The 24,328-nt window shown below is 39.7% G+C and overlaps 1 protein-coding gene across 17 annotated transcripts in view; it reads right to left on the bottom strand.

Annotated features, from left to right (window-relative positions):
* The window catches only part of MAGI1 (membrane associated guanylate kinase, WW and PDZ domain containing 1), a 577,834-nt gene that overhangs the window by 227,740 nt on the left and 325,766 nt on the right, over positions 1 to 24,328 (bottom strand). For all 17 annotated transcript variants that reach the window (XM_074344506.1, XM_074344521.1, XM_074344522.1 and 14 more), the window contains one exon: positions 3,450 to 3,566. In XM_074344506.1, the coding sequence (XP_074200607.1) occupies positions 3,450 to 3,566 (117 nt within the window). The remainder of the gene's footprint in view (positions 1 to 3,449; positions 3,567 to 24,328) is intronic.

Below are 24,328 nucleotides of genomic sequence, written 5' to 3'. Positions count from 1 at the left end.
CTAAAACCATGAAATTCAGCACTGAGAAACTTTTCTCTTTTTTCTCTCATTCTCAATGGTCCGTGTTATGCTGCTCTAGTCACTTAACTATTAATTATACCCATCACAGGAGTGAGAGAGACAACTGGCTTAACCCTGACCATGCCATGCGCTCTCTGTGTGACTCTAAACAAGCTATTAACCCCTCTGCACCTCTGTTTCCTCTAACGGACCCATCTCCTAGGGCTGCTGTCAGTATTTGGAGAAACAATACTTGAGGTGGGTATTCTGAGTTTCATGATACTGAGGAGTAAAGGAGACTCAGAGAGGTTACGTGACTCTCAGCAGGCTGAACAGCTACTAAACAGCCCTCAGACTCCACATCACAGCTTCTGACTCATCCTGCGTCTAGTTCTCTTTTTTCACCACAATTTTTTTTGGGGGGTGGTGATTTTCAATGGTAAACAGAATTAAATTTCAACTACAATGACCTTTTTCATACTGTGGAAATAATACAAGTTTTTGAATAAAGGCAAAAAAAAAAAAAAAAAGAGTGGAGAATCGTAGTAACTGTAGCAAAAATAGCACAGGACGAACAGGTTAAATGGGCAGATTGTATGCTGTTTGAATTGTATCTCAATAAGGCTGATAAAAAAGCCAGCACTGGATGAGAAGTGAGTAATGTCGCTTTTAGAACTGGTATGATTTTGAGGAAGTTACATTTGCTGCTTCACTTTCTTTCCTATAAAATAAGGATGCTATTACCTGCATTGTCTTTGCCAAAGACAGGATAAAATGAAATCCTGAATGGCAAAGTCCATCACGGTGCCCAGACGGCTCTAATACACTATGATGACACGAAAAAGAACTTGAGAACAAACAGGCTTTATTTGTTCATTGCTCATCACACGTGAGCCTCCTAAAATGTACAGGAAAAGAAGTCTGCTCCAGCTCGCAAGCACCTGCTCATGAGGTCATCCGTTCTCAAAAGACTGAAGTCACTGAAATATCAGCAGCAGGAAGTTCTGGGAAACGCAGATTACAGGAGCCTGAATCCCTGGGGCAGCATCACAAGCACCATTGGCAGGACCCACACTCCAAATCAAGGGGGTCCTAATTCATGAGCACAACAGCTTGGTAGAGAAGTCTCTACCAGTCACATGGGCCAAAGAATCAAAATAAATACAAATGTTGTCCCAGTTATCCAAGCCCAAAACTGAGTCCCAAGTCACCCCTGGTCTACTCACGTTCAAAGGCACACACTGCGCCAGACTCGGAAACAGACCTCTTCTGAATTTCCTTCCCGTCTTAGGCAGGAAATATAAAATGAAATGTTGCCTGTTTTCTCTCTAGTAGGAAGACCCTTTCCAAATTCCTGATTGACTGGTTTCATAGAAATGAAACACCAATACCGACGGCGTTATACAAGCAAAAACAAAACGTGATTTTCTACTGTTTTTAAAAGGCTGAGGTCATTTTTGCCCCAGTTCCTACATAGTGGTAAGCTAAAATCAAGCCAGTTAGCTCACAGTCAGGTCCAATAAATCAGTGGAAAAAATAAATGGAAAAGCTTGCCAAAATGTAACCATAGTAACACCACAGATGCGTCAAGAAATGGTGTGCTCATTTGCTTCATTCCCCATTTCTTAAATTGGAATCTGAGTAGGGGAAAAATTACACAGAGAACAATCATGATTCTGCAATTACTGAAATCTGCAATACAGCATCCAACCTGCTGTCCTAGAACTTCAGAGGCAGCCATGGTGGAGCTACAAAAGTAACCCTGGATGGCTTACGAGTCCTAAAGCCCTGGCTCTGCCACTTAACAGTTACTTGATTGCCCAGTGACTCTGTTTCCTCATCTGTAAAATGGGTATTCAAAGCCCCAACCTCAAAGGGATGTTAAAACTAGACAGTACATCAGAGGCAGGGCCATGACCTGAAGTCCTGGTCACCTTTAGTCTTGTTTTTATTGGCTAATCTTCCTGTCTTGGTTTCTTGACCAATAAAGATAAAAAGGTAAACCCTGCCTCATCCATGAGATTAACATTGGAAATTATTATTAATCCAAGTGTAAGGAATTATTATTAGGATATTATTAGGGCTAGAGTTTTCAATTCTAACATTGCAACTAAAAGAACTGAGGGCCAGAGAGTCATACTGATACATTATCGCATTTTCTCTGTCAAATGCAGCTCTACTGCTCAGCAGAAAAGAGGCAACCTTGGGGTCCTGACCCAAGTTACTCGTAGTCTACCTCCTTTCCTCTTGGAGCCTCGGTTTTATTTAATGAGTGAAATGAGGGTAGGGGCTATTCTAAAACCTGATCTCTAAAGCTCCCAGTCTAGACATCCAGTCTAAGTCCTTGCAGATCCATGGCATGCCTGAAATCAGTTCTGTTTATTATTTTGCAGCAGTATGAGGAAACATTCATGCTTTTGCACATCACTGAAAGAATATTATTTTTTAAGAAAAATCATTCATAGCAAACAAATCATACCAATATAAGCAGGGTACCTTGAACTTCAAATTATTCCACCTTTTTTGATTAAAAAAATGGTATTTCTAAGAAATAAATTTCAAAATTTGAAAGACTGTGTAATAGAGAGGAGAAAAAAAAACTTCCAAGCAAGAAAACCAGACTCATTCTTTCTTCTTATTTTAAATGAAAATAAATAATTGTATGTCTTCCCAGGATTTTTACCTTATATATAAGGAGGTAGTTCGGAAGAGCACAGTCGGATCTCATTACCACTAAGCTGCCAGCATCTCTGCCCTGTGGACTGACTTCCCTCCTTCCTCCCTTCTTTCCTTCCTTCTCTGAACACAGAATCTCTGATGTCACTGTCCCTATGTTCTAAGTCTTACTTTTTTAGGTCTGGCCTGATCTAATGGGTTTGGAGCTTTGGGTTTTTTAACCTGTGGAAACTATTTCTCAAACAAAACGACACATGAGATCGTGATTTCTGAATCTGATAAAGGCGGGGAAGACAAGGGAGCCCCCTGAGGGACCCCTAGAGATTCAGGGATCTCCTCAGAGGTCAGTCTGAAGGCCTCTGGCCTGGTCCCCTGCATTGATGGCAAGGATGGTTAACATTTATGGAGACTGACACCACGCCCATGCTGGACAAAAGGCATCGGCGTGCCTCGCCCCATGGACTTCCTAACAGCTCTATGAAGTTAGCATGACTGAGATGTCCTTTCTACTGTTGTGAAAACTGGACCTTAAAGGATAAATAATTTGCCTGGCATTATTCAACTAGTAAGTGGCAGAGCCAGAATGCAAAAGTCAAGTAATTTACCTTGCACAGCCTCTTACGTCCCATTGTCAATTACAACTCCCTGGACTTAGGGAGTTTCTAACTGACCAAACTGCCAAGGGTTCCAGAACCAGCTGTTGGGCTCTTCTTTCTACCCTGGGCTTTTCACCCACCCACCCAGCAGGAAGATGCCCCAAACTGGCTACTTACAAGGCACAGCATGGCGGTAAAGGTTATCCCTTATGGTCTGCTGGAGCTCATGATCGGGCGACCCTTTCTGAAACCGCTGATTGAGAAAATGCCGCAGGTCCTTGTTCAGCTTTCCTCCTGCAGGAAACATATAAAACAGAATGCATCAACGGTGGGGCTTCCTAAAGGCTGAGCGGCCTGAGAGCTGTGTGTGGGAAAGCCACACGGAGCCACTCCAGTCCGCCACCCTGTTATCAGGAAGACCTACTTTAGGTTTTCCCCTGCAGGGGAAAAAACAAGCAAGAACGTAATAAAGATAAGACAGCACTGAAACAGCATTAAACTGGAGGTACCAGTTCGTATAATATCAGAAGGCTAAAATAAAAAAGAATATAAATAAAGCTATTCCCTTTTAAATAGTGTCACAGACACTTACAGCCACTATTAGACCGAGAGTGAATAGTGGAAAACATAAAGATGACAATCAAACAATAGCTGACAAATTACAAAATGCTCTTTGACCAGGGATCCAATTGGAAGAAATTTACCTTATGGGCGTAACTGTAAAAGTCTGCTAAAATCTCCAGTATTGTTTACTGCAGCATTTTTATAATAGCAAATAAATAAAAATAAATCCAAAAAAACCTGGAAACAACCACCAGGGGATCAACTAAGCAAAGTATAGTTCATCCATATAATAACCACTTTGCGAAAGCCAGGTCTTCAGGAAAATATGTGGAATAGTTCACGCTGTCTGATCCCTTTTGTGTGAAAAGGAGTAAAGAAAAGGAGAGACCTGTATTAACGGGAGGAGTCATCAGAAAATCTTAATGACAGTTTGTAGGGAGAAGGACTTGAGTTTGGGAAATAAAGAAGGGGACATCAGTTTTCATTATATAGACAGACAGAGATATGTAGACCTGACTGTCCTGCGCTGATTTACAGACACTAGATACATGCTGGTTTCTTTAATGATTGTTGTTAACTAAACAGTTGTTACCTGGACATGTCTATGTGTTTATTTCTTTTTAATTCTCTACAGTTAACAGAACAAAAGCTAAAAAAAAAAACTTACAAAAAAATGTATCATAGGAAGAAGAAAGTAATCAAAGGTTTTAAAAAATTATAAGCACAAATTAGAGTCTACATGATCAACAGAAGGCTGGTAGATCATTCTAGCTAACATTCACTCTTAATGGAGAAAACTGCTTCACTGACAGCTAAAAATAACAAGGCTAAGATTGTCCTTCCATTTATAGGCAAGATAAAAATTAGGTAAGAGCATTTCTAGCATTAGAGAAACAATGCAGCAATGCAGCAGTATCCATGAGAACCCAAAAGTTCACGTTGTCAGATGTTCATTTTCCGATGGTCAAAAAGAGTAAGGAGCGAGGATGACAGTGGTATGTCCTACCTAGGGGAGGAAATTACTGATCTCTATTTTAATACCATGTTCAAAACCAGATTCCTTGCTACAGGGGACCATTTTAGAATAGACTAATGAAACCCAATTTGAACTATTCCATTTGAGCTGCAGTATACCTAAGGTTTCAAGCAGCCAAAAGGAAAATACACAGGTCAATCTTAGGTCATTCAATAAATATTCACTTATTCATCAAACATTTACTGAACAAAGGAAACAAACACCCACCCAACTTCTCACCCTAGCTTAAAATGGGCACAACGTTTGAACAGAAGTTTATAAAAGAATATATATGATTATCCATTAGGCACATGAAAAGATATTCAATATCATGAGTTATCAGAGAAAGGCAAACTAAAACCATAATGAGATTCCACTACATACCAGCTAGAATGGCAAAAACTAAAAAGACTGACAGTATCAAGTGTTATCAAGATTGTGGAGCAACAGGAACTCTTATTCATTGCTAGTGGGTATAGAAAATGGTTCTTGGTCTTGGGAAAACAATATAGCAGTATCTTACAAAGTTAAACCTTTTTAAAATTTATTAATGTATTTATGTATTTATTTATTTAATGGAGATACTGGGGATTGAACCCAGGACCTCATACATGCTAAGTATGCACTCTACCACTGAGGTATACCCTCCCTCCAAGTTAAACCTTAAAACAAATTTTTTTAAAAATTTTTATTTGAAGCATAGTCAATTTACAATGTTGTGTTAGTTTCTCGTGTGCAGCATAGTGACTCAGTGATACACACACACATAAACTTGTAGATAAATCATCACAGCAACTTTATTCATTATATAATAGCCCCAAATTGAAAATAACCCAAATGTCCATCAACAGGTCAATGGATAAGCAAACTATTATATTCAAATAATTGGATGCTGCACAACAATTAAAAAGAACAAACCACTAATACAGTAATAGTGATGAATCTCAAACACATAATGCCAAGCAAAAGAAGCTAGATGTGAAAGAGAACATGCTGAATGATTCCATTTGCATATAAAGCTTTAGAACAGGCTAAACCACAGTGACAGAAAGCAGTTCAGGCTTCCCTGGAGCTGAGGACAGGCAAAGACTAACCGCAGAGAAGCACAAGGGAATAAGATCTATGGAGTGTCCCTAAGTCTATTTCCTGGCTTTCCAACTGTACTACAGTTATGTAAGAATGTTACTACTGGAAGAACCTGGGTGAAGGGTACACAGGATCTCTGTCCTATCTTTTACAACTTACTGAGAGTCTACAGTGATTTCAAGATAAAAACTTTTTTGAAAAGGGGAGTCCGGGGAAACTTTTGGGGGGGGGGGGTGGTTCCAATACAGTAAATCTTAACCATGGTACTGATAACACAATTTTATGCATTTATCAAAACTTACGGGACTATATGTAAATCGGTGCACTTTACAGCATGTAGATTACACTATAATAAAATCAGTCTCAAAAGTTTAAAATATAAATAATTATTGAATGACTATGTGGTAGGCTCTGTTTTGCATGCTTAGTCTTCAATTTCCCATGAGAGAGATAAACTGTAAGAAAGGTGGAGTAAATCTTGGTGGTTAAGACAGATACGATTGAGTATAAATCCTGGTTCCACTATTTGTTAGCTGGTGAACCCAAGTTATGAAACTTGCTCTTCTCATCTGTAAAAATAGAGCACTGAGGTACCAGTAGCTCTGTTGTAGACTGTTGTGAGGATTCAATGAGATTCAGACGGTGCCTGGCTAAGAGAAAAGCACTTAATGAAAGATGGAGACTATCATAGTAATGCAGAGTGGACAACTGCTGAAGTAACTGGGGGAAGAGCTGAGATCAGTCCAAAGATGGACTGTTAACTCTTTTTCAAAATGCACACAAATGTGAAACCTTAGAAATGACAAGAAACAAATACAGGTGTAGGGAAATTTGGACTAAAGGAGACTTCTAGAGGTTTTAGAAGGGAATAAAACTCTACTTGTGCTAAAATTGTCTGGACACATGTAAACTAGTTAACATTTAGTGCATACTTAGTATATTCCTGGCACTGTACTGGAGGCGTAGTTCAGAAAATAAAACCAACTGGTAAATCACTGATATTTGATAGTCACACCTGACAACTCTACTTCTAGGTCTAGACGCTCTGGAATTTGACCAAAAGGCTAACAAGAGTGTTTTCCAGCAAAATCTCCATTTCTTAGAACGTAGGATTTATATTCCTCTTAGGAGACCAGAGTTCTAGACAATAAAAAGGCATTGCCAGTTATCATTTGAGCCATAACGATGCTATGGGATCCAATATCTCTTTACCCCACATAGATCCTTACGGATCATATGCAGTATCCATCGAGATGAATCAGGGGCATACAGATTGGAAGCATTCTTAAGACATAAACACTCTTTGTTTACATTTGAGCTTTACATTAAAACTAGCCAAGCTAGCTAAACTTTATGATCATCAAACTGAAACTCCTCTCTACTACAGATGTGCAAAAGGGCAGGGTTAACTATGCTGCCAGTTAACATTTACTCTGTGTTCCATGACATTTATAAGTGAAAAGCCTCAACCTTCACATTACATTAAAAATACTGTACTTTTGGGGCATCTAATCTCAAATTAATTGTCAATTATTCAGGGGACATGTCTATAAATCTTCTCCTAATTGTCAAGGGCAATGAGCCAATGAAATAATAAATTGCTAGAGAGTTTGTCATAGCATCTTGACTTTCTGTGAAATTCAAGATTTGTTTTGCAAATGGAAAAGAGAACATAGGTCAGTAGTATGTGGAACTTTTTCCAAGAAAAGGGTTCAGAGCTTTTTTTAAGACAATTTCATACATTTAAATGGGAAAGTGAGGGCTTAGACCCTGTCCTAGATTAGCCATTATTTTGTATTTTCCAATGTATGTTTCTGGCACTCTGTACCTTTTAGATTTACAATATAGCTCTGCTTTTTAAATTCACATTAGTTTACAGAAATTTACCCATGTCAATCAATGTAATGTTTAATTATTTTAAATAATGCATAATATTCCATCTAAAAATATACCAATTTTATTTCTCCTTTGGAGAAAATTAGGTTATTTCCAATGCTGCTGACAATACAACAATGCTGCAATAAGTGTCATTATAGTACTTTTTATTTTTAACAAATGTGTGAATGTTCTTTTTCTCTAAACTATTTAAACCTGGATCCACATCTTTAACTTACCTAGATATCACTAAATTCTCCAAATTGGTGGTGCCAATTTACCTTTCTACCAAAAGTCTTGGAGGTCCCATTTGCCCACACTCAGGCTAACATTTGCTATTATTAGTGTGTCAGGGGTCCCAAGACCACTCCCTGATTTGAAGATTCATTAGTAGGATTCACAGGACTCAGTATATGGTTGTACTCAAAGCTATGGTTTATTACAGCAAAAGGGCACAAAGCAGTTATCAGCAAAGGGAAAAGACTCAAGGGGCAACAAAGTCTAGATGCAAGTTTCCAAGAATCCCCTCCGCAATGGAGTCATTCTAATTCCCAGGGCACTGTGTGAAATGTGCCCCATTAGACACTCAAGGCATTACACATAAAGGCCCAGGGTTTTTATTAGGAAATGGTCACGTAGGCAGCCTCTGCCTGGCATGAAACCAAGCTCCAGACTACAGAAGGAAAGCATAAAGTCTATCTTTTGCATGACAGTTAAAGCGCAGTGAGCCACTATTAGTGCTGGGAACGGAAGGAACCCTACTGAAATCCAAGTTCCCAAATTCTAGCCCAGAGCCAACCTGGTAAGGCAGCCTTCAAACTAACAGTCACTAACTCTTTCCGCACCGTCCGTCTTTTGAAAATCTTTCTAATCTAATAAAAATGAAATGGTATCTTCTTGTTATCGTAATTTACAGCTATTGATTACTAGTGAAACTGAACATTCTATCATTTTTTTTTTGTCTTTATATTTCCTCTCATATAACTTGCCTGTTGACATTGTGAATTTTCCTAATGGGCTGTCTTGTTATTCTTGATAAGATGCTCTTTATATATTCTGGATATGATTCCCTCATTAGTTATTTATGTTACAAATTTTGCTTTTCATTATTTAAACAGGAAACAATCCCCTAAGATAATTGAGTTGTGTTGTTGCTCCAGATTTTCCTCTCCCATGCTAGATTGTGGTTTGCCAACTCAACCCGAAGCATCATTTTTAAGGTGACAGATTATGAGGGGTCTCTGTTTGGGCTGATCTCTATACCCTAGAATGTAGACCCTAAGGGAAAATGCTAATCAGCAGAAATAATCTTTATGCTCAAGAAATTAGGTTTCTACAGAGGATATTTTTGAGTCCTCTTCATCCATCCATTTCTGACTGAGAAGCCAAAATACAACTCTCCTCGCATCATACAAGCTCCAGGATATCTAGAAAGCCAAAGAATAGTGTTTCATTGTCATTAGAATTCAGACTTTAATACACTTCAAATTTTCAAGTCTGAGAAAAAAGCTTGCAAAACGATGTTAAACTAATCACACTTCCAGGTGACCCTGCTTTACTATACTGTTTTCTCAAGAAATGACTATAGCTGTAGGAAAGCTTTACTTATTAAAGTAACATAAATGGTTTACACTGAAGTAGAGTTATTATAGCAAAAAAAAAAAAAAAAAAAAAAAGCTGGAAAAAAACCTGCAAAAAAAATTTTTTTTAACCCACAGCAGTTTAGATTTATAAAGGCTAGTGTTTAAAACACAAAATTATAAACTGAAATACAAATTTACTAGTTTTACAGTCACTCAAACTTACAATGTGCCATATATTTAAATGGGCTTTGTCTGAAAAACAATGTTTGCTATTTGTTTCTTTATAACATGTTTTTCCTAACATTTTTCTTATTGTAAAAATAATGTAAATAACTTGGGAGTTAGTATTTGATGGGTACAGAGTTTCAGCTGGGAAAGATGAAAAAATTCTGGAAATGGATGGTGGTGATGGTTGCACAACAATGTGACTGTGCTTAATGCCACAGAACTATACACTTTAAAATGGTTAAAATGATACAGTTTGTGTTGTGTATATTTTATCACAAAAAAGTAACATAGATTAATGACAAGATTTGAAAAATACACAAAAGTACAACAAAGAAAGTTAAAAACCATCTGGTATTTAATTTGCACCACCATTAACATTTAGTACTATATGTCCTGTATGTGTGTACACATGTATACATACATATATACTTATAATACACTTAGATATTTGAGAACATTCATTCACTCACTCAACAAACATTTCATAGGCGCTCTCAGCCAGATACTCTGTGGGCCCTGAAGACACAACATGGCAACCCTTGAGTTCCTAAGTAGGCACTGACATGCCTGTTTTAGGAAGGATGAACAGCACTGGCCTCTGGGCAGAGGTAACTGAAAAGATGAGAACAGAGGGAAGACAAGAAGCTGGTTAGCTCTGCAAAGTGTAGGGGAAAAGCATTCTAGGCAGAGGGAACAGCATGTGCAAAAGTTTCCAAAGTAGAAATGAGGTTGACATGCTCAAAAAGTAGCTAGCTCAGACAAGGGGTAGGCTCAGTATGAGGTTAACAAAAGACCAGATAATTTTGTACCTCACAGGCCATAGGGAAGAGTTTGCATTTTATCCTCAGCTCAGTAGGAGTCCACCAAAGCGATTTTAGTCAGGGAGGTGGGAAGGTCTGGTCTAAATTTCGAGATAACTCTTGGAGCTACACAGTGGGTCAAGCGTAGAGGCAGGTGATGGGATGAAATCTCTGAAGCTGACACAATACCACCTGAAGTGACCTGGATTAAAGAAATGGCCTGGAAGAGGGGCAGGAGAGGAGAGAGGGGCAGAGAGGAGATGTAATTTAAAGCTGAAACTGATAAGGCTCACCAAAGTGATAGAGGAAGATACCAAGTACAAGGGAGGCGTCAAGAATGACTCCAGGGTCTGAGCTTAACTGGTGATGAGCAGGTGTGAGTAACACACAAAATTCCTTAAATAAGACACACTTATTTAATAGGAGATGTGCAGGATCATGTGATATGTGTGATTTATGTCCAAATGTTCTAACAAATAATTCATTAGTATTTCCAATATACTATTAGTGTATCAAAAATAGTTTTAATAGCTACATAGTATTTCAGCTTATCGATCCATCACAACCTATGTAATCACTATCAATTATTAAGCATAGGAATTGTTTCCACTGTGACTACTCTCCTGTACAAAATCTAGCTGTATTTCTGATTACTTTCTTGTGATCCTTAAAGTGGAAATATTGGGACAAAAAGCATTAAAATGTTTAAGATTCTTAATACAAATTCCCTCCAAAAACAATGTATCAGTTTTCCTTCATCCAGCTTGATTTTAAATGGCTCCAAAATAGCAGTGTGGATTCATCATAATATTATCAGCTTCATATTAACAGACATTTAGATGCCTTTCCTTTTTTCAAAAAAATAAATAAAATAAAAACTATTATAAACAATGCTGTAATACAAAACCCTGAATATGAATTTTTGCTGAAATTTCCTGGAAGTAGAATTATTGGAGCAATGAGTACGAACATTATTTTTAAAGATTCTTGATACATATTGACAAATTGCTTTCCATACAGTAGTTTCTGGAAGAAATACAATATTACTTATCTGACATTTACAGAGTCCAAATGAGAATGATTTCCCCCTTCTAATTATGTGATTTAAACAGTTTTCCTAAAGGAAAAAAAAAAGAGCAAAAAAAATTGTTTTCCACCGATAATTCAATCAGATGCCAATCCTGCACTAGAGAGAGGGAGCAGGGGTGGTAAAATTATGTTTCCCTTCTTTCTGAGAAACTGTTGGTTCAGATGAGAAAATTAATTTGGAGAATGGCTGTTGAGAAATAATGAATGGATTCCATTATCGTATGTATTTGAGTAAAAAAATCAAAACAAAAGAACCCTTGTATCTAAGACATAGAAATGCGGAACACTCAGTGCGCCAGTTCCTTACAGAAGGACTTCTAAGCCCCCTTCCTGACTCTGTCCAACCAGTCCACTCTGCCTTTGTAGTATGAAAGCAGCTATAGATTATATGTAAACAAGGCTGTTTTCCAATAAAACTTTATTTACAAACACAGGCAGCAGATCTGGCCCAGGGGCCAGAGCTGGCTAACCCCTGATCCAGATGTTGACCCTGCATCCCCAGATGAGCAATTCTCCTTGTGCAATTCTTGGGGTTGAAAGTACCGCTGTCTCCAAGGTTAGCCTAAGCAGCATCACCCAGAAACTTGTGAAAATGCAAACTACTTGGCCTGACCCAAGACTGACTGACTCAGAAACTCCGAAGATTAAGCTCAGCAATCTATGGTTGGCCAAGCCTTCCATGTGATTCTAATACATGTTAAAGTTTCAAAACCCTTGGTCTAAGCCCAGCAAAGCCCCCCAACAAAACGCGGGAAGCTAGACTCTGCAAAGGAGCTCATTTCCCTATTTCTCCCATCTCTTGCAAACCTCAGGAAACGCTGTCACTCGACTCGTGGGTTAGCAGTGACACCAGGTAATAAGAGGTACCACACAAATGACTCCAGGCAGGAGGTACCTCCTCAGATAGGCAGAGACTACATCCTTTCCCCTAGTGGTACAAAGACTGTTGTTCTTACAGTCTTGTATCCATGGAACTTAAAAAAGAAAAGAAAAGAAGAGAAAAATGTGCAGTGAGTGTAGGATATGAAAGAGAGGCGGTGAGACAGATTTATGTACGCTGATGAAGCTCGAGAAACTACTGTTTACATTTAACTCCCCACGTGGACAAGCATGAAACATTTTGCGAGCCCTTTAGGATATCTGCTTTATTAAATGATTTCCCGCCTGCCTCCTCTGCTCCTTTTCTTCTGGTCAATCTTTTAATAACAGATTTCATCTCACAGCAAGAAGAAACCTGAATTAAGCAAGGAAAGAAAAGTAAGATTTAAATTCCATCATCTCTACTTTTCCCATTATTTTCCAGCCTTTTGTGCTTCTTATATTTATGCCATTGAAACCGGGGTAGAAGAATAACACCTGTTCAGAAAAAAATAAAAGATTTATGGACGGAAAGCAGAAAGACAACATTCCCTGTCGGCAAGATTATATCACTGATGTGAGGTTATGCTCAGCCCTCATCAACAGACAGCTGCAGGACCTCACCAAAAGCTGAAGTCACACGTCTCTACACTCAGAAGGTTGAGTGGAATCTGAAGACGTGTGTGTGCCCTTCAAGAAGACACTAAACTCTTTGAAAGACACTCCAGTAGGATCTAAAGCTATGACCTGCTGGACTCAAGTGATGACAGTGAACATTGATCGAGCACTTCTGACAAGCCAGCCATGGGGCTAAGTCAGAACTTTACAATCTTCATCCCAACCCAATGAGGTTGGTTCTATTTCCAATCCCATGTTACAGAAGAATAAACTGAGGCTCTCAGATTGCCCCATCGCCCAGAAATATGGATAGAGATGAAATGTGTGTGGCAAGATGCTAACAGCTGGTCAATGATGGCATATATTATGTTGTTTTTCCAGAGGCAGTATGGGTTTGAAATTTTTCAAATAAAAGAGAGTAAAAGACAAGAATTATTTTTCTTAAGTAGTTACAGTCACTATGAATTGTGTATGAGAAAATATCTATGTGAACCTCAATATAAAGACCCAAGAGTGACTTCCCACGTAAACTGTTCCCACATGGAACAATTTTCCCAATACCTTCCTGATGCCCGAAATATGTAGAAACCAATAAAGTGATTATCTAAACAGCGTTAGCTTCCAGAGAACACTCAGCCAGGGAGTGTAAGTGAGGTTCCTTCCCAGGGGACCTGTACCCCAGATTTAAGCCCTGTACTGCTGACAGTTAAAGATGTTTTAAACGTGTTTATGCAAATACAAACTGAGATCTCACTGATACTCCATAGCCTTGAACATCCATAGTAGTTACCACAGCTGTTCCCCTACCCTCACAGCCTCACCCCAACACTGTCTCAGACAGGAATGGATAATCTGGGTCGCAAACTATATTCTAACATGGTCTGATATCATTCGCGCAACAGTAGACTGGGGCCAGAGTTCCAGGTCCTCTGACCTACACTGGGCAATCTCATACAAGCAGGGTTACATCAGAGCATGCCACTCCAACTTCTGCTAGATTATGAGACCAGAGACCACCAGCAATATCTACATACCATTTGATGGGTCTGAAAAAAAGGTGAGACCATTTCCCCTGAGCAAAGCATCCTTATGAATCTATTCTTTGCACAGCAGCCCTCTTTAAATATGTTTCAAAGGTGGAAACAAAAGAAAGAATCACACGTGTATGATTCCAGACAGGCGAGAAGGGAAAGGAAAGCAAGGCAGGTGTCAGTAAGATCCTACAGCAGAAGCAGGGAGATTTTTTCTGAAAAGGCAGATAACTTTGCAGGCTAGAAGGTCTTGTGAAGCAGAAAATCAACTCTAGACAAGATGTAAACAACCATGCATGGCTGTGTTCTAATAAAACATTATTACCAAAACAGGCAGCTGGTTGGACTTGGTCCACAAGCTGTGGTTGCCACCACATCCCCTTCTAGAGGACTGTGTCCCTGAAAAACATGCTACATCTCCCTAAGACTGCCAGGGTTTGTATGATTGTGCATGTGTGTGTGTGCAGGTAGCTCTGGTGTGTGAAGCATTCTCTTAGAAAAGGGGGAGGAGGGTGAGTCATGGGTCTGTACTGATGGGGTTTCCATGAAAACACGCTAAAAACACCCCATCTCGGATGCAGGGTAGAGCACAGTGGTAGAGCCTGGGCGTGGCGTGCACGAGGTCCTGGGTTCAATCCCCAGTGCCTCCATTAAGGGGAAAAGAAAAAGAAAACTATACATCAGAAATTAACACAACATTGTAAATCAACTCTACTTCAATTAAAAAAGAAAATCCCATCTCTAAGTCTTTCAGAAAGCAGAGAAGTTTCACGTATTTAAAGACTTGGAGAGCCTTCTGAGAAATTTATTAAATGATTCCTAGGATAAAATCCGTTACTGGTGTCAGTCTCCAGTCTACACAAATCTGCAATATACAAAAACTCACCCATTATAAATATAAACTTCCCTTTGATGATTATATGTTGGATGCTTTATCATAAATCTCTTTTATCAACATTATCTCACTTAAACCTTATAAAACAAAAACAAAAACAAAAAAACAGTGAGAAAGCTGGTATTATTTCCACTTTAAAACAGATAAAGAAAGTGAGACCCCCAGTGCTGAAGTGATGAGATGCAGGATCAGAACCTACAAGTCCTAACTCCGAAGCCCTCTGCTTCCCCCTTTCCATCTCTGTGACATCAAAAAAGGTGTTTATCCAGCACTGAAAAGTGAAACTTTTCATTAAAATCATACACTGATGTTCTTTAAAACTATCAAGATCAGAGAAAAATAAGGAAAGATCTTAAGAACCTGGAAAGATTACAGGCTAGAGGTGTCCAAGAAGACATACAACTAAATACAACACAGTGTCCGGCACTGGGTCTGGGGACAGAAAATGGATGCCAGTGAAAAAAACTGGGGAAATATGAGTTAAGACTGGAGTTAAGTAAATAGTACTGTATCCATGTTAACGACTTACTTCTGACAAATGTATCATGGTTATGCGGGCCTTGAACATTAGGGAAAATGAGGTGAAGGAGATTCAAGAACTCTCTGTATTATCTTTGCAACTTTTCTGCATCAGAAATAATCCAAAATATTCTGGAAAACAGTATGGAGAATCCTCAAAAGACTAAAAATAGACTTACCATATGATTCAGCAATCCCACCCCTGGGCATATATCCAGAGGGAACCTTAATTCAGAAAGACACTTGCACCCCAATGTTCATAGCAGCACTATTTACAAAAGCCAAGACATGGAAACATCCTAAATGTCCATCAACAGATGACTGGATAAAGAAGTCATGGTATATCTATACAATGGAATACTACTCAGCCATAAAAATGATAAAATAATGACATTTGCAGCAACATGGATGTCCCTGGAGAATACCATTCTAAGTGAAGTAAGCCAGAAAGAGAAAGACAAATACCATATGATATCACTTATAAGTGGAATCTGAAAAAAGAAGACAAATGAACTTATTTATAAAATAGAAACAGACTCACAGACATAGAAAACAAACTTACGGTTACCCGGAGGCAAGAGGGTAGGAAGGGATAAACTGGGAGTTCGAGATTTCTAAGTACTGACTAACACATATAAAATAGATAAGTTTATACTGTATAGCACATGGAACTATATTCAATATCTTATAGAGGCTTACAGTGAAAGGGAATATGAAAATGGATATTTATGTGTGTTCATGTATGACTGAAGCATTGTGCTGTACATAAGAAATTGATACAACATTGCAAACTGACTATACGTCAGTAAAAGAAAAAAAAAAGAAATTATCCAAAGTAGAATTTCTCTATTAAAAAAACATACACTGCACCTATTACATGAATGTGCCTGTTGCAGGGTTCTAGGGCTGTTTTTGACTCTTGCAAATCTAAGAGGTAAGAATTCTTATAGAGATTCATCTCTCTGGACTGACCACAGCTCTCATTTTTAGAGAGTATGGCACATAGTACACCTGGCTAAAAAGTATTGGGAGAGAGAGTTCTTAACTCATAGGCTGATCATCAGGTATCTCTAATCCCCATAATTCCATCAGTGATTATCATTTTCACACTCTACTATTTCCATTCCATCTCACTGTCATCCAGCTGCTATTCGAAAGTGATTATAAATAATGGAGCTATAAAAGCCATTCAATAATTAGGACACTCACTGGCCATATGCCCACCCCGACAATGGAAGGTGATTTATGTAAGGCAACCCCGTCACATCTGCCAGCCTTGTTTCCCTCTGACGGGCTCTCCAACTGCAGATTAAAACATGGCTCTTAATGGCCATCTTTTTCTCAACTAGAGCACAGACCTGCAAGCCAAAGTGCTACAGCTTTTTAAATTTTATATACAAGGAAAGAAAAACAAACCCAACAAGCCATTTTCTGACTTGCCATTTCGTGTATCCAGATAACACGAGGGAAAGCTCAGAATCTAATCAACTAGATCCGGTCAAAATCCTGGCCTTGGTCACAAAATGGGAAAGACTTTAACGAATCCAAGGACAAAAGGACTCAGACCTAGCCAGCCAAATCTCATCCCATCAACACATGGGACGTCAGCAGACACAAGCTTAAGCCCGTTGCACGATTCACCAAGTGTTTCTTACAGCAGTACCACTGGCATCATGGGCGAGACAGTTCTTTGCTGTTGTGGGTCTTCCGCTCTGGACATCAGCATCTCTGTTCTTGGCAGCTCCCAAATAAATGCCCGAAGGGCTCCCCAGTCATTGTGAAACCCCAGTGGGGCAGTTCCACCCTGGGAGATGGGTAAATGAATAGCAATCAGGGACAATTATTGGTGAACTGTTGAAATACTCTTTTTTTTTTTTCTCTTTAAATCCAAGAAGATCCATGTTGGGGGTGATTTGAAAAAACTGCTCTGCACACACTTACAGAAACATACCTGTCTTTTAGTATAGGGTTGCTGACCAAGAGGATGCAAAGCTTAGTGCGGAGACCAGAAGTTTGAGCTCATCTTCTCACTGGCCAGCAGAGGCTCTCCCTGACAAGCCTCTCGACAGGAGTCCCCTCCGTCAGTGTCTACCCCACTGCTCTGGTTTATTATGTTCAGTCTTCATCATTCTTTGAAATGATTTATTTTCCTTTTTCTTGTTTATTATCTGTCACCATGAGAGTTTCATTTGAGAGCTGGGATTCTCTCAGCTTAGAGGTGAAACTGGCATAGACCTCATGATGACGAAATGAATGGATGGAGGATGAAAATAACACACACAGTGGCTAACCCAGGACCAGGTAGGTCTCTGATCCCATCTTGACTTTGCTACTGGCTACCTCCGTGTGCCTGGACAAGTTCCTTCATCACTCTGGGTCTCTATTTCCTCATCAGGAAAATGGGAATAATGAAAGTACCCACCCAACGGGGCTGTCACTGCTCACCTATGAGAACATGTGATGCGACTCTCAATAAATACCAGCAGCCCTCCCCCGACTGGAAAGTAACATATTTCAAAAAAACACCTTGCATGGAATTCTGTTTGTTCTCAAGGAGAGAATTTTTTTCCCAAAGATTCATGATTATGACTAAACGTATAAAACAAACAAGTTAAACAAGCCAGCCTTTCCATATCACTAGGCTGCAAACTAATTAAAACCTAAGTGCTATCACCAGATTGTTTTCACACACCAAACACTGAAGAACAGACGCGTTCGTAGTACACTGTGTGGCCAAAGGTGTGCAGCAAAGAGACAGGCTTTCCAGGTTTCTATGAATTGTGATGACAGAGCAGAGCATCAGACAGCTGCCCTCCACCCTTCCGTCCAGCACGAGGTATCAGGAAATCTGGCAATCATTTTTGTATTCCCTCATGTATTTCTATATTCTTTTTGTATGTGTCATACAATTTCTTCGTTATTTTAATTTGGATTACTCTGATGACTGATGATGTTCTGTATCTTATCATGTGCTAATGGAATGTTTATTCATTTGTGAAGCTTCTATTCAAATATTTGCTGATTTTTTATTAGGTTGTCTTCTTAATATTGACTTTAAGAGCTCCTTAGACATCCTGGGTACCAGTTCTTTGTCAGAACTCTAGTTTGCAAATACCTTCTCCCAGTTTGTGGCTTGTCTTCACTTTCTTGAGGCTTTTTTTGGGGGGGAGGGGTGTAGTAATTAGGTTATTTATTTACTTTTTTAATGGAGGTACTGGGCATTGAATCCAGGACCTCCTGCATGCTAGGCATGCAGTCTACCACTGAGCTACACCCTCCCCTTTACTTTTTTTTTTCTTTTAATTTGAAGAAGTCTTTTGATGGAGTGGAAGTTCTGATGGTTGATGAAGTCTAACTTATCAATTTTCCTGGTGATTTTTTTCTTGATTATTCATTTGTTACAGATAAGTCAGAAAGCAGCAACATGAGGTAGATATAAGAACTTTGAGCAAAGGTCAGGGGACCTGGATCTGAGACCTAAATCTGTGTTATACATGTTTGCAAAAGCCATTGGTGAGAGTTAATTTTATGTGTCACCCTGCCACAAGGTGTCCAGCTGTTTGGTCTAGTATTATTCCGCATATTTCTGTGAGAATGACCGTGGGTGAGTTGCCCATTTAAACTGACAGACTGGGTAAACCAGATGGCCTGCTCCAATATGGGAGGGCCTCACCCAATCAGTTGAAGGAAAGCTGGACTGAACAGGTGGACTTTCCCACACGTAAGGAGGGATTCCTCCTGCCTGAGCCTTTAATCTGGGACATTGACTTTTTCCTGCTTTCCGACTCAGACTGAAACATCAGCTCTTCTTGAGTCTCAAGCCCACCAGCCTTCAGACTGGAACTTAGACCATCAGCTCTCCTGGTGGTCTGGCCTCTGGACTCTAACCAAAACCACATCAACAGCTCTTCTGGATCTCCAGCTTGCCAACTGCAGATCTTAGGGCTTGTCAGCCTCCACAATTGCATAAGCCAATTTCTAATAATACATCATATATAAATACATAAAATCTCCTATTGGTTCTGTCTCTCCCGAGAACCCTAGCATCTCTTCTACGTTTTCGAGCTCTAACACAGCATGTAGCATTCTAATAGGTGCTTAATGAATGTTGCAGAAATCCCTACGAAATCTACCTGTAAATGAACAGGCTGGATCTGACAATCCAGATGTCTCTCTCCTTCTAAAAACTGGATACTTATCTTGGTCTCACCTTTCTATTCCAGCAAGGGCTTCTCCCTTGGGTGGCCTCTTCCAAAAATTGATTCAGCTGTGCCTCTCAGAAAAAGTGACAATGCACCCGCCAGGCTCATCAGCTCAGCACTCATTCTAACAGGCCCCTGCTACACAGAAGCCTGTTCCGGCTTGCTTGTCCCCACCTTGTGAAAGCAACACCAAGGAGTTCAGACAAAGTTGCTGGGGTGTTTACACACACGAGGGGTTGCGGCAGCTGAATTCTCTCAGTCTCTCCTCTAAATGTATTGCTGATATTCAGACAGACTCACCTTCCTTCTGTAACGACATTTTAAAAACCACAACAAAGATGCCAACGGAGGCAACAGACCCAATTGCCGACTGTTGTTACGAGGCAAGCAATTCACTGCTGACACTTTGTCAGCAGAACAAAGAAGGGGACCCAACATTTGTCAGAGGAACAAACTGCAGCATGTCCACACTTTAGACTTTGGAAACCTGTGACACCCTTTTCCACTGCTTGATTTCAGTCCCGTCCTTAGGAGAGAGAAAAGCTTCTTTAGAGAGTAAAGTGACTTTAAATAAATTTTGCAGTGCCTTTTGAGACCCTCTAGGGAGACAGTAAACCACATTTGAGAATTCTTGCTTTAGAATAAGCCTATACTATAAAAGAAAATTAAGGGGTGGTGACTTAGAGTCACAATGAGACCCTCAAAGAACCGAACCCGCCGGGCTTCCCGTCCATGGCTCTAAGAGTGAAAGCAGAGAGCTGCTCTCTCCTTGGGACCCGGAACGTTCTTATAACAGAGAACCAGCCAGGCTTACTCAGAATTTAAGTGGTAACTGGACCTTACCTGGAAGGGAGGGGTATGAAGCTTGCTGAACGTAAGAATCACCTGGGGAATACCTAAAATATTATCAGTGCCTAGGTCCCCTCTCAGACCAATTAGGTAAGAATCTATGCCCAGGGACTGGCCAGTTTTTTTTTTTTTTTTTTTTAATCTCCCCTACTGATTTCAGTATGTTGCCAAGTTTCTAAGCCTAGGCTACTTCTCTGATCTTGAATTCTCAGTAGATTAACTAATGGTGAGAATATCTATGCAGAACCTTCTGTTTACAGAGAATCCTGGAGGACCTCCTAAGATGAAGTGCCCTGAGCTTCAAAGAGGAAAGAAGACTCTGAACCCGGAGCAGGGAAAGGTGGGTGGAAGTGAAGAACAACAAGGCGAAAAAGAGCTAAAACAAATTCTAACACCCTCTTAGAATCACAGCCCTGGGAGTTTAAATCGGGTTCCTGCCTGCCCAGAGGAGGGAAGAAAACTCAAATTAGCTGGGTAGAAAATTCATCTCAGAGGATCAGGCGGCTCTGGGTGACCTGGACTTTGATGTCTCTCACTGTGGTTCAGCCATCCTCTTTGCTTTCACACCGATTCCTGAGAAAAGTAATACGTTACATATATTTAGTTTGAAGAACACATATCGTGTGAAGGGTGGGACAGGAGCTGTAACTGGTGACAAAGAGCAAGTGACAAAGGACAGGCGGAGAGCACGGAAGCAGGCTTTCCCACGCTGAAATAATAATACCGATGTCTCAGAAGCAGCCCAGGCTGACTTGTGGGGCTGCATAAGGCACCACCACATTTAGACAGAACCAGAGAAGATGAAAAAACAAAAAGAGGACCCCCCGCCAAATTAAACACAACTCAAATGCAACTGCTGTGAATTGGGTCATTATTCTGTTGATGGAGTCTACCTACACTCAAACTAACGCTGAACCATGTGCTGCCTCATTTCTTCAACCAACCAACACCAAGTGATGCTTTCAGCCTCCCCCAAATCCTGATCGAGGCCCTTTTGGTTTTTGACTATTGAGAGTATTGTTTTTTATTATTTAATTATTTAAATCTTCTTTACAAAAAAGATACATGATTTTAGTAAAAAAAAAAAAAAGTTGAAATCAAAATAATACCATTCTAGCTCACCCTCTACCATTATTTATTCTTTTTGTATATCTGTATTTTTGTTGAAGTATAGTCAGTTTACAATGTCGTGTCAATTAGCATCGATTGTTTATATAATCTTGAAGAAGTCATTTATTTCCTTTGGTCCTCAAATCTTCATACAGAATGAGAGAATTCAAGTTTATTATCTTACCAAAATTTTATGAGTATGTACGTACGCATACAGGAAATGTGAACAATCAACTCCCTTTCATGAGATATTATTTTGCCACTAGTCAGAGATACAGAAGCTGCTAAAATCATCCATCTCTCCAAAAGACTTCCAGGGAATAAGTGAAAAGGATTGAAACTTTTTTCATATTTGAGCCCAGGAGGAAACCCTTTCCTCATCCAGAGACCAAAATTTTCCACGAAGCGTTTCTGTACTGTCTTACTGAGACATCTATCCTACCTATAACCTTGATGGGTAGCCTTTATTTATTTATACTAAAATCACACCAATATCTTAAAAGTTCAATCAGAATCAAATTATGAAAGTAAAGCAGTCACACTTTCATTTCTTTCTCTTGTTAAAAGAAGGCTAGCTGAACATTTGCTTTTCTCCTTATAATTAGAAAGATTATGGAAAGAGAAAATATAGCCAAACAGGCTTCAGCAGAAAACAGCTAAAAAAGAAGTGCCATATATAAAAAAATAACAATTAAAGGATAAAAGCACTGTCTCTCATTTGAAAAGTATTACCTGCCTGGAAATTAAAACTCACTTTGTGCTATCCCTGGAGAAGGCTTCTGTTCCAGAATGGGGGTCTAATGTTTGAATTGTACAAGCCAAATCAGCTTGGAGAAACAGAAGGCTCTGCAGAGCTTTAGCAGAACCAGCCCTAACATAATATGCCAAGGAACACGTTTGACAAAACAGAAGTAGAAAAATATTTTCAAAATCGGTTCTTGGCTTAAATCTAGCATTTGGCACCTCAAATAAACACAGAGGAGAAGAAGAAACTGGGCTGAGCCACGTGCCTTTCTGAACTGCAGCAGGCCAGATGGTGCAGTAGGTTACTCATTTCCCAGCTTCTCACCGTCTCGGTCCTTCCATTAGCACCTATCCAGTTCAGGGTCCCTTAAAAAGGCTGGAAAGAAAAGAACTGCATAAAAGCATCCAGCCACTTTTCTTCGTCATTATCATCTCCTTTAAAACCATGCTGATAGCAAACGTCTCATGCCAACTCAACAGCTCTCATTAATAAATGTTCTGGATTATAGAGCCAAGTCAATGTCTCACCTGCTGCCTGTAAAAAGAAACGGAGTAACACTTCCCCTTCTGGGAAGATGGGGGCAGATGGACGTTTCCCTATTGCTCCCACTAAGTACAACAACAGACCTTGGATGTCATCTATAAAACAAACGAGAAGTCTCTGAAATGTAAACAGAAGGTGGCAGACCAGCTCGGAACCTCAGGAAAGACTTCAGCACGCAGGTGAGTTCCATGGGTTTCCTTCATGCCCCATATACTCTTCCATCGGAGCTAAAGAAGGCGACCACAGGTAAATGTCAATGGGTGCAGACAACAAAAAAGTCCAACAAAACTCCGCTCTCTCCACCTAAAGAACAAGGACAGAGGCAGACTAGCAAGACAGAAAACTTTTAGACAATAAATGCTCTACTCCACCCAAACACACAGGAAAAACAACCATAGTCCCACCCCGACCCAGTCCGAAAATGACCAAGGAAGGAGTCTAAACTTCCACCCCTTCTAGGCTGTAATGGGGTGACCCAGCCTCCCCTCCCCATGCCACCGTGATGTCAAAGACCACTAAGTGTAGAGAAAGAACTTTCAATCCCACTGCGCTAAAATGAAACATTTCTCATCCCATTCCCACCCTCCCTCGTGTGTGGAGACCTCATGAGAAGCCACAACTCGTGCCCCACCCAGAAATAGTAAGAAGCCACCCTTCGCATCGTGCATCAATGGAAAAAGAGGGAAGACATACAGATAGGAAAGGGAGAAACAGAACTGTCCTGATTTGCAAATGACATGATTGTCTACATAGAAGATGCCAAGGAATCTATTAAAAACAAAAATAAAAATAACCTCCTCTTACTAGTGATTTCAGGAAGATCACAAGATACGAGAAACACATCCAAAATTCAATTGTATTTCTATATAAAGTTGATCCTGGAGGTTTGAACTGTGTGGGTCGACTGACACACACATTTTTTTCAATAGTAAATACTACAGGAAACAGCAATACTACAACTGCTGGTGGGCTGACTCCACGGACACCAAGGAACTGCAGATAAAGAGGACCGACTGTACGTTGTACACAGATTTGACTGCCCAGAGGGTCAGCAGCCCAACCCTTGTGCTGTCCAAGGGTCAACTGTACTAGCAAAGAACAGAATAAAATCTAAATTCAAAGTACAATATAATTTACAATTCCTTAAAAAAAAAAAAAGATGGAACCCTTAGGCATAAATCTAACAAATCATGTACAGGACTTGTTTGCTGAAAACTAGAAAACAATGATGAAATAAATCAAAGATGACATCATAGCAAAGATATCAAATCTCCACAATCTGCCATACAGGTTTAATGAAATTCCTATCAAAATCCCACGGAAGTCTTTTGCAGATATAGGCAAGATTATTCTAAAATGTATATGGAAAGGCAAAGACATTGGAATAGCAAGATAATTTTTGAAAAAAGAAGAATAAAGTTGGAGATATTAGTTCACTTGATTTCA

This window comes from Camelus bactrianus, chromosome 17 (genome assembly GCF_048773025.1).
Source record: "Camelus bactrianus isolate YW-2024 breed Bactrian camel chromosome 17, ASM4877302v1, whole genome shotgun sequence".
Classification (NCBI taxonomy): Eukaryota; Metazoa; Chordata; class Mammalia; order Artiodactyla; family Camelidae; genus Camelus; species Camelus bactrianus.
This window is presented reverse-complemented; position numbering and strand designations above follow the sequence as displayed.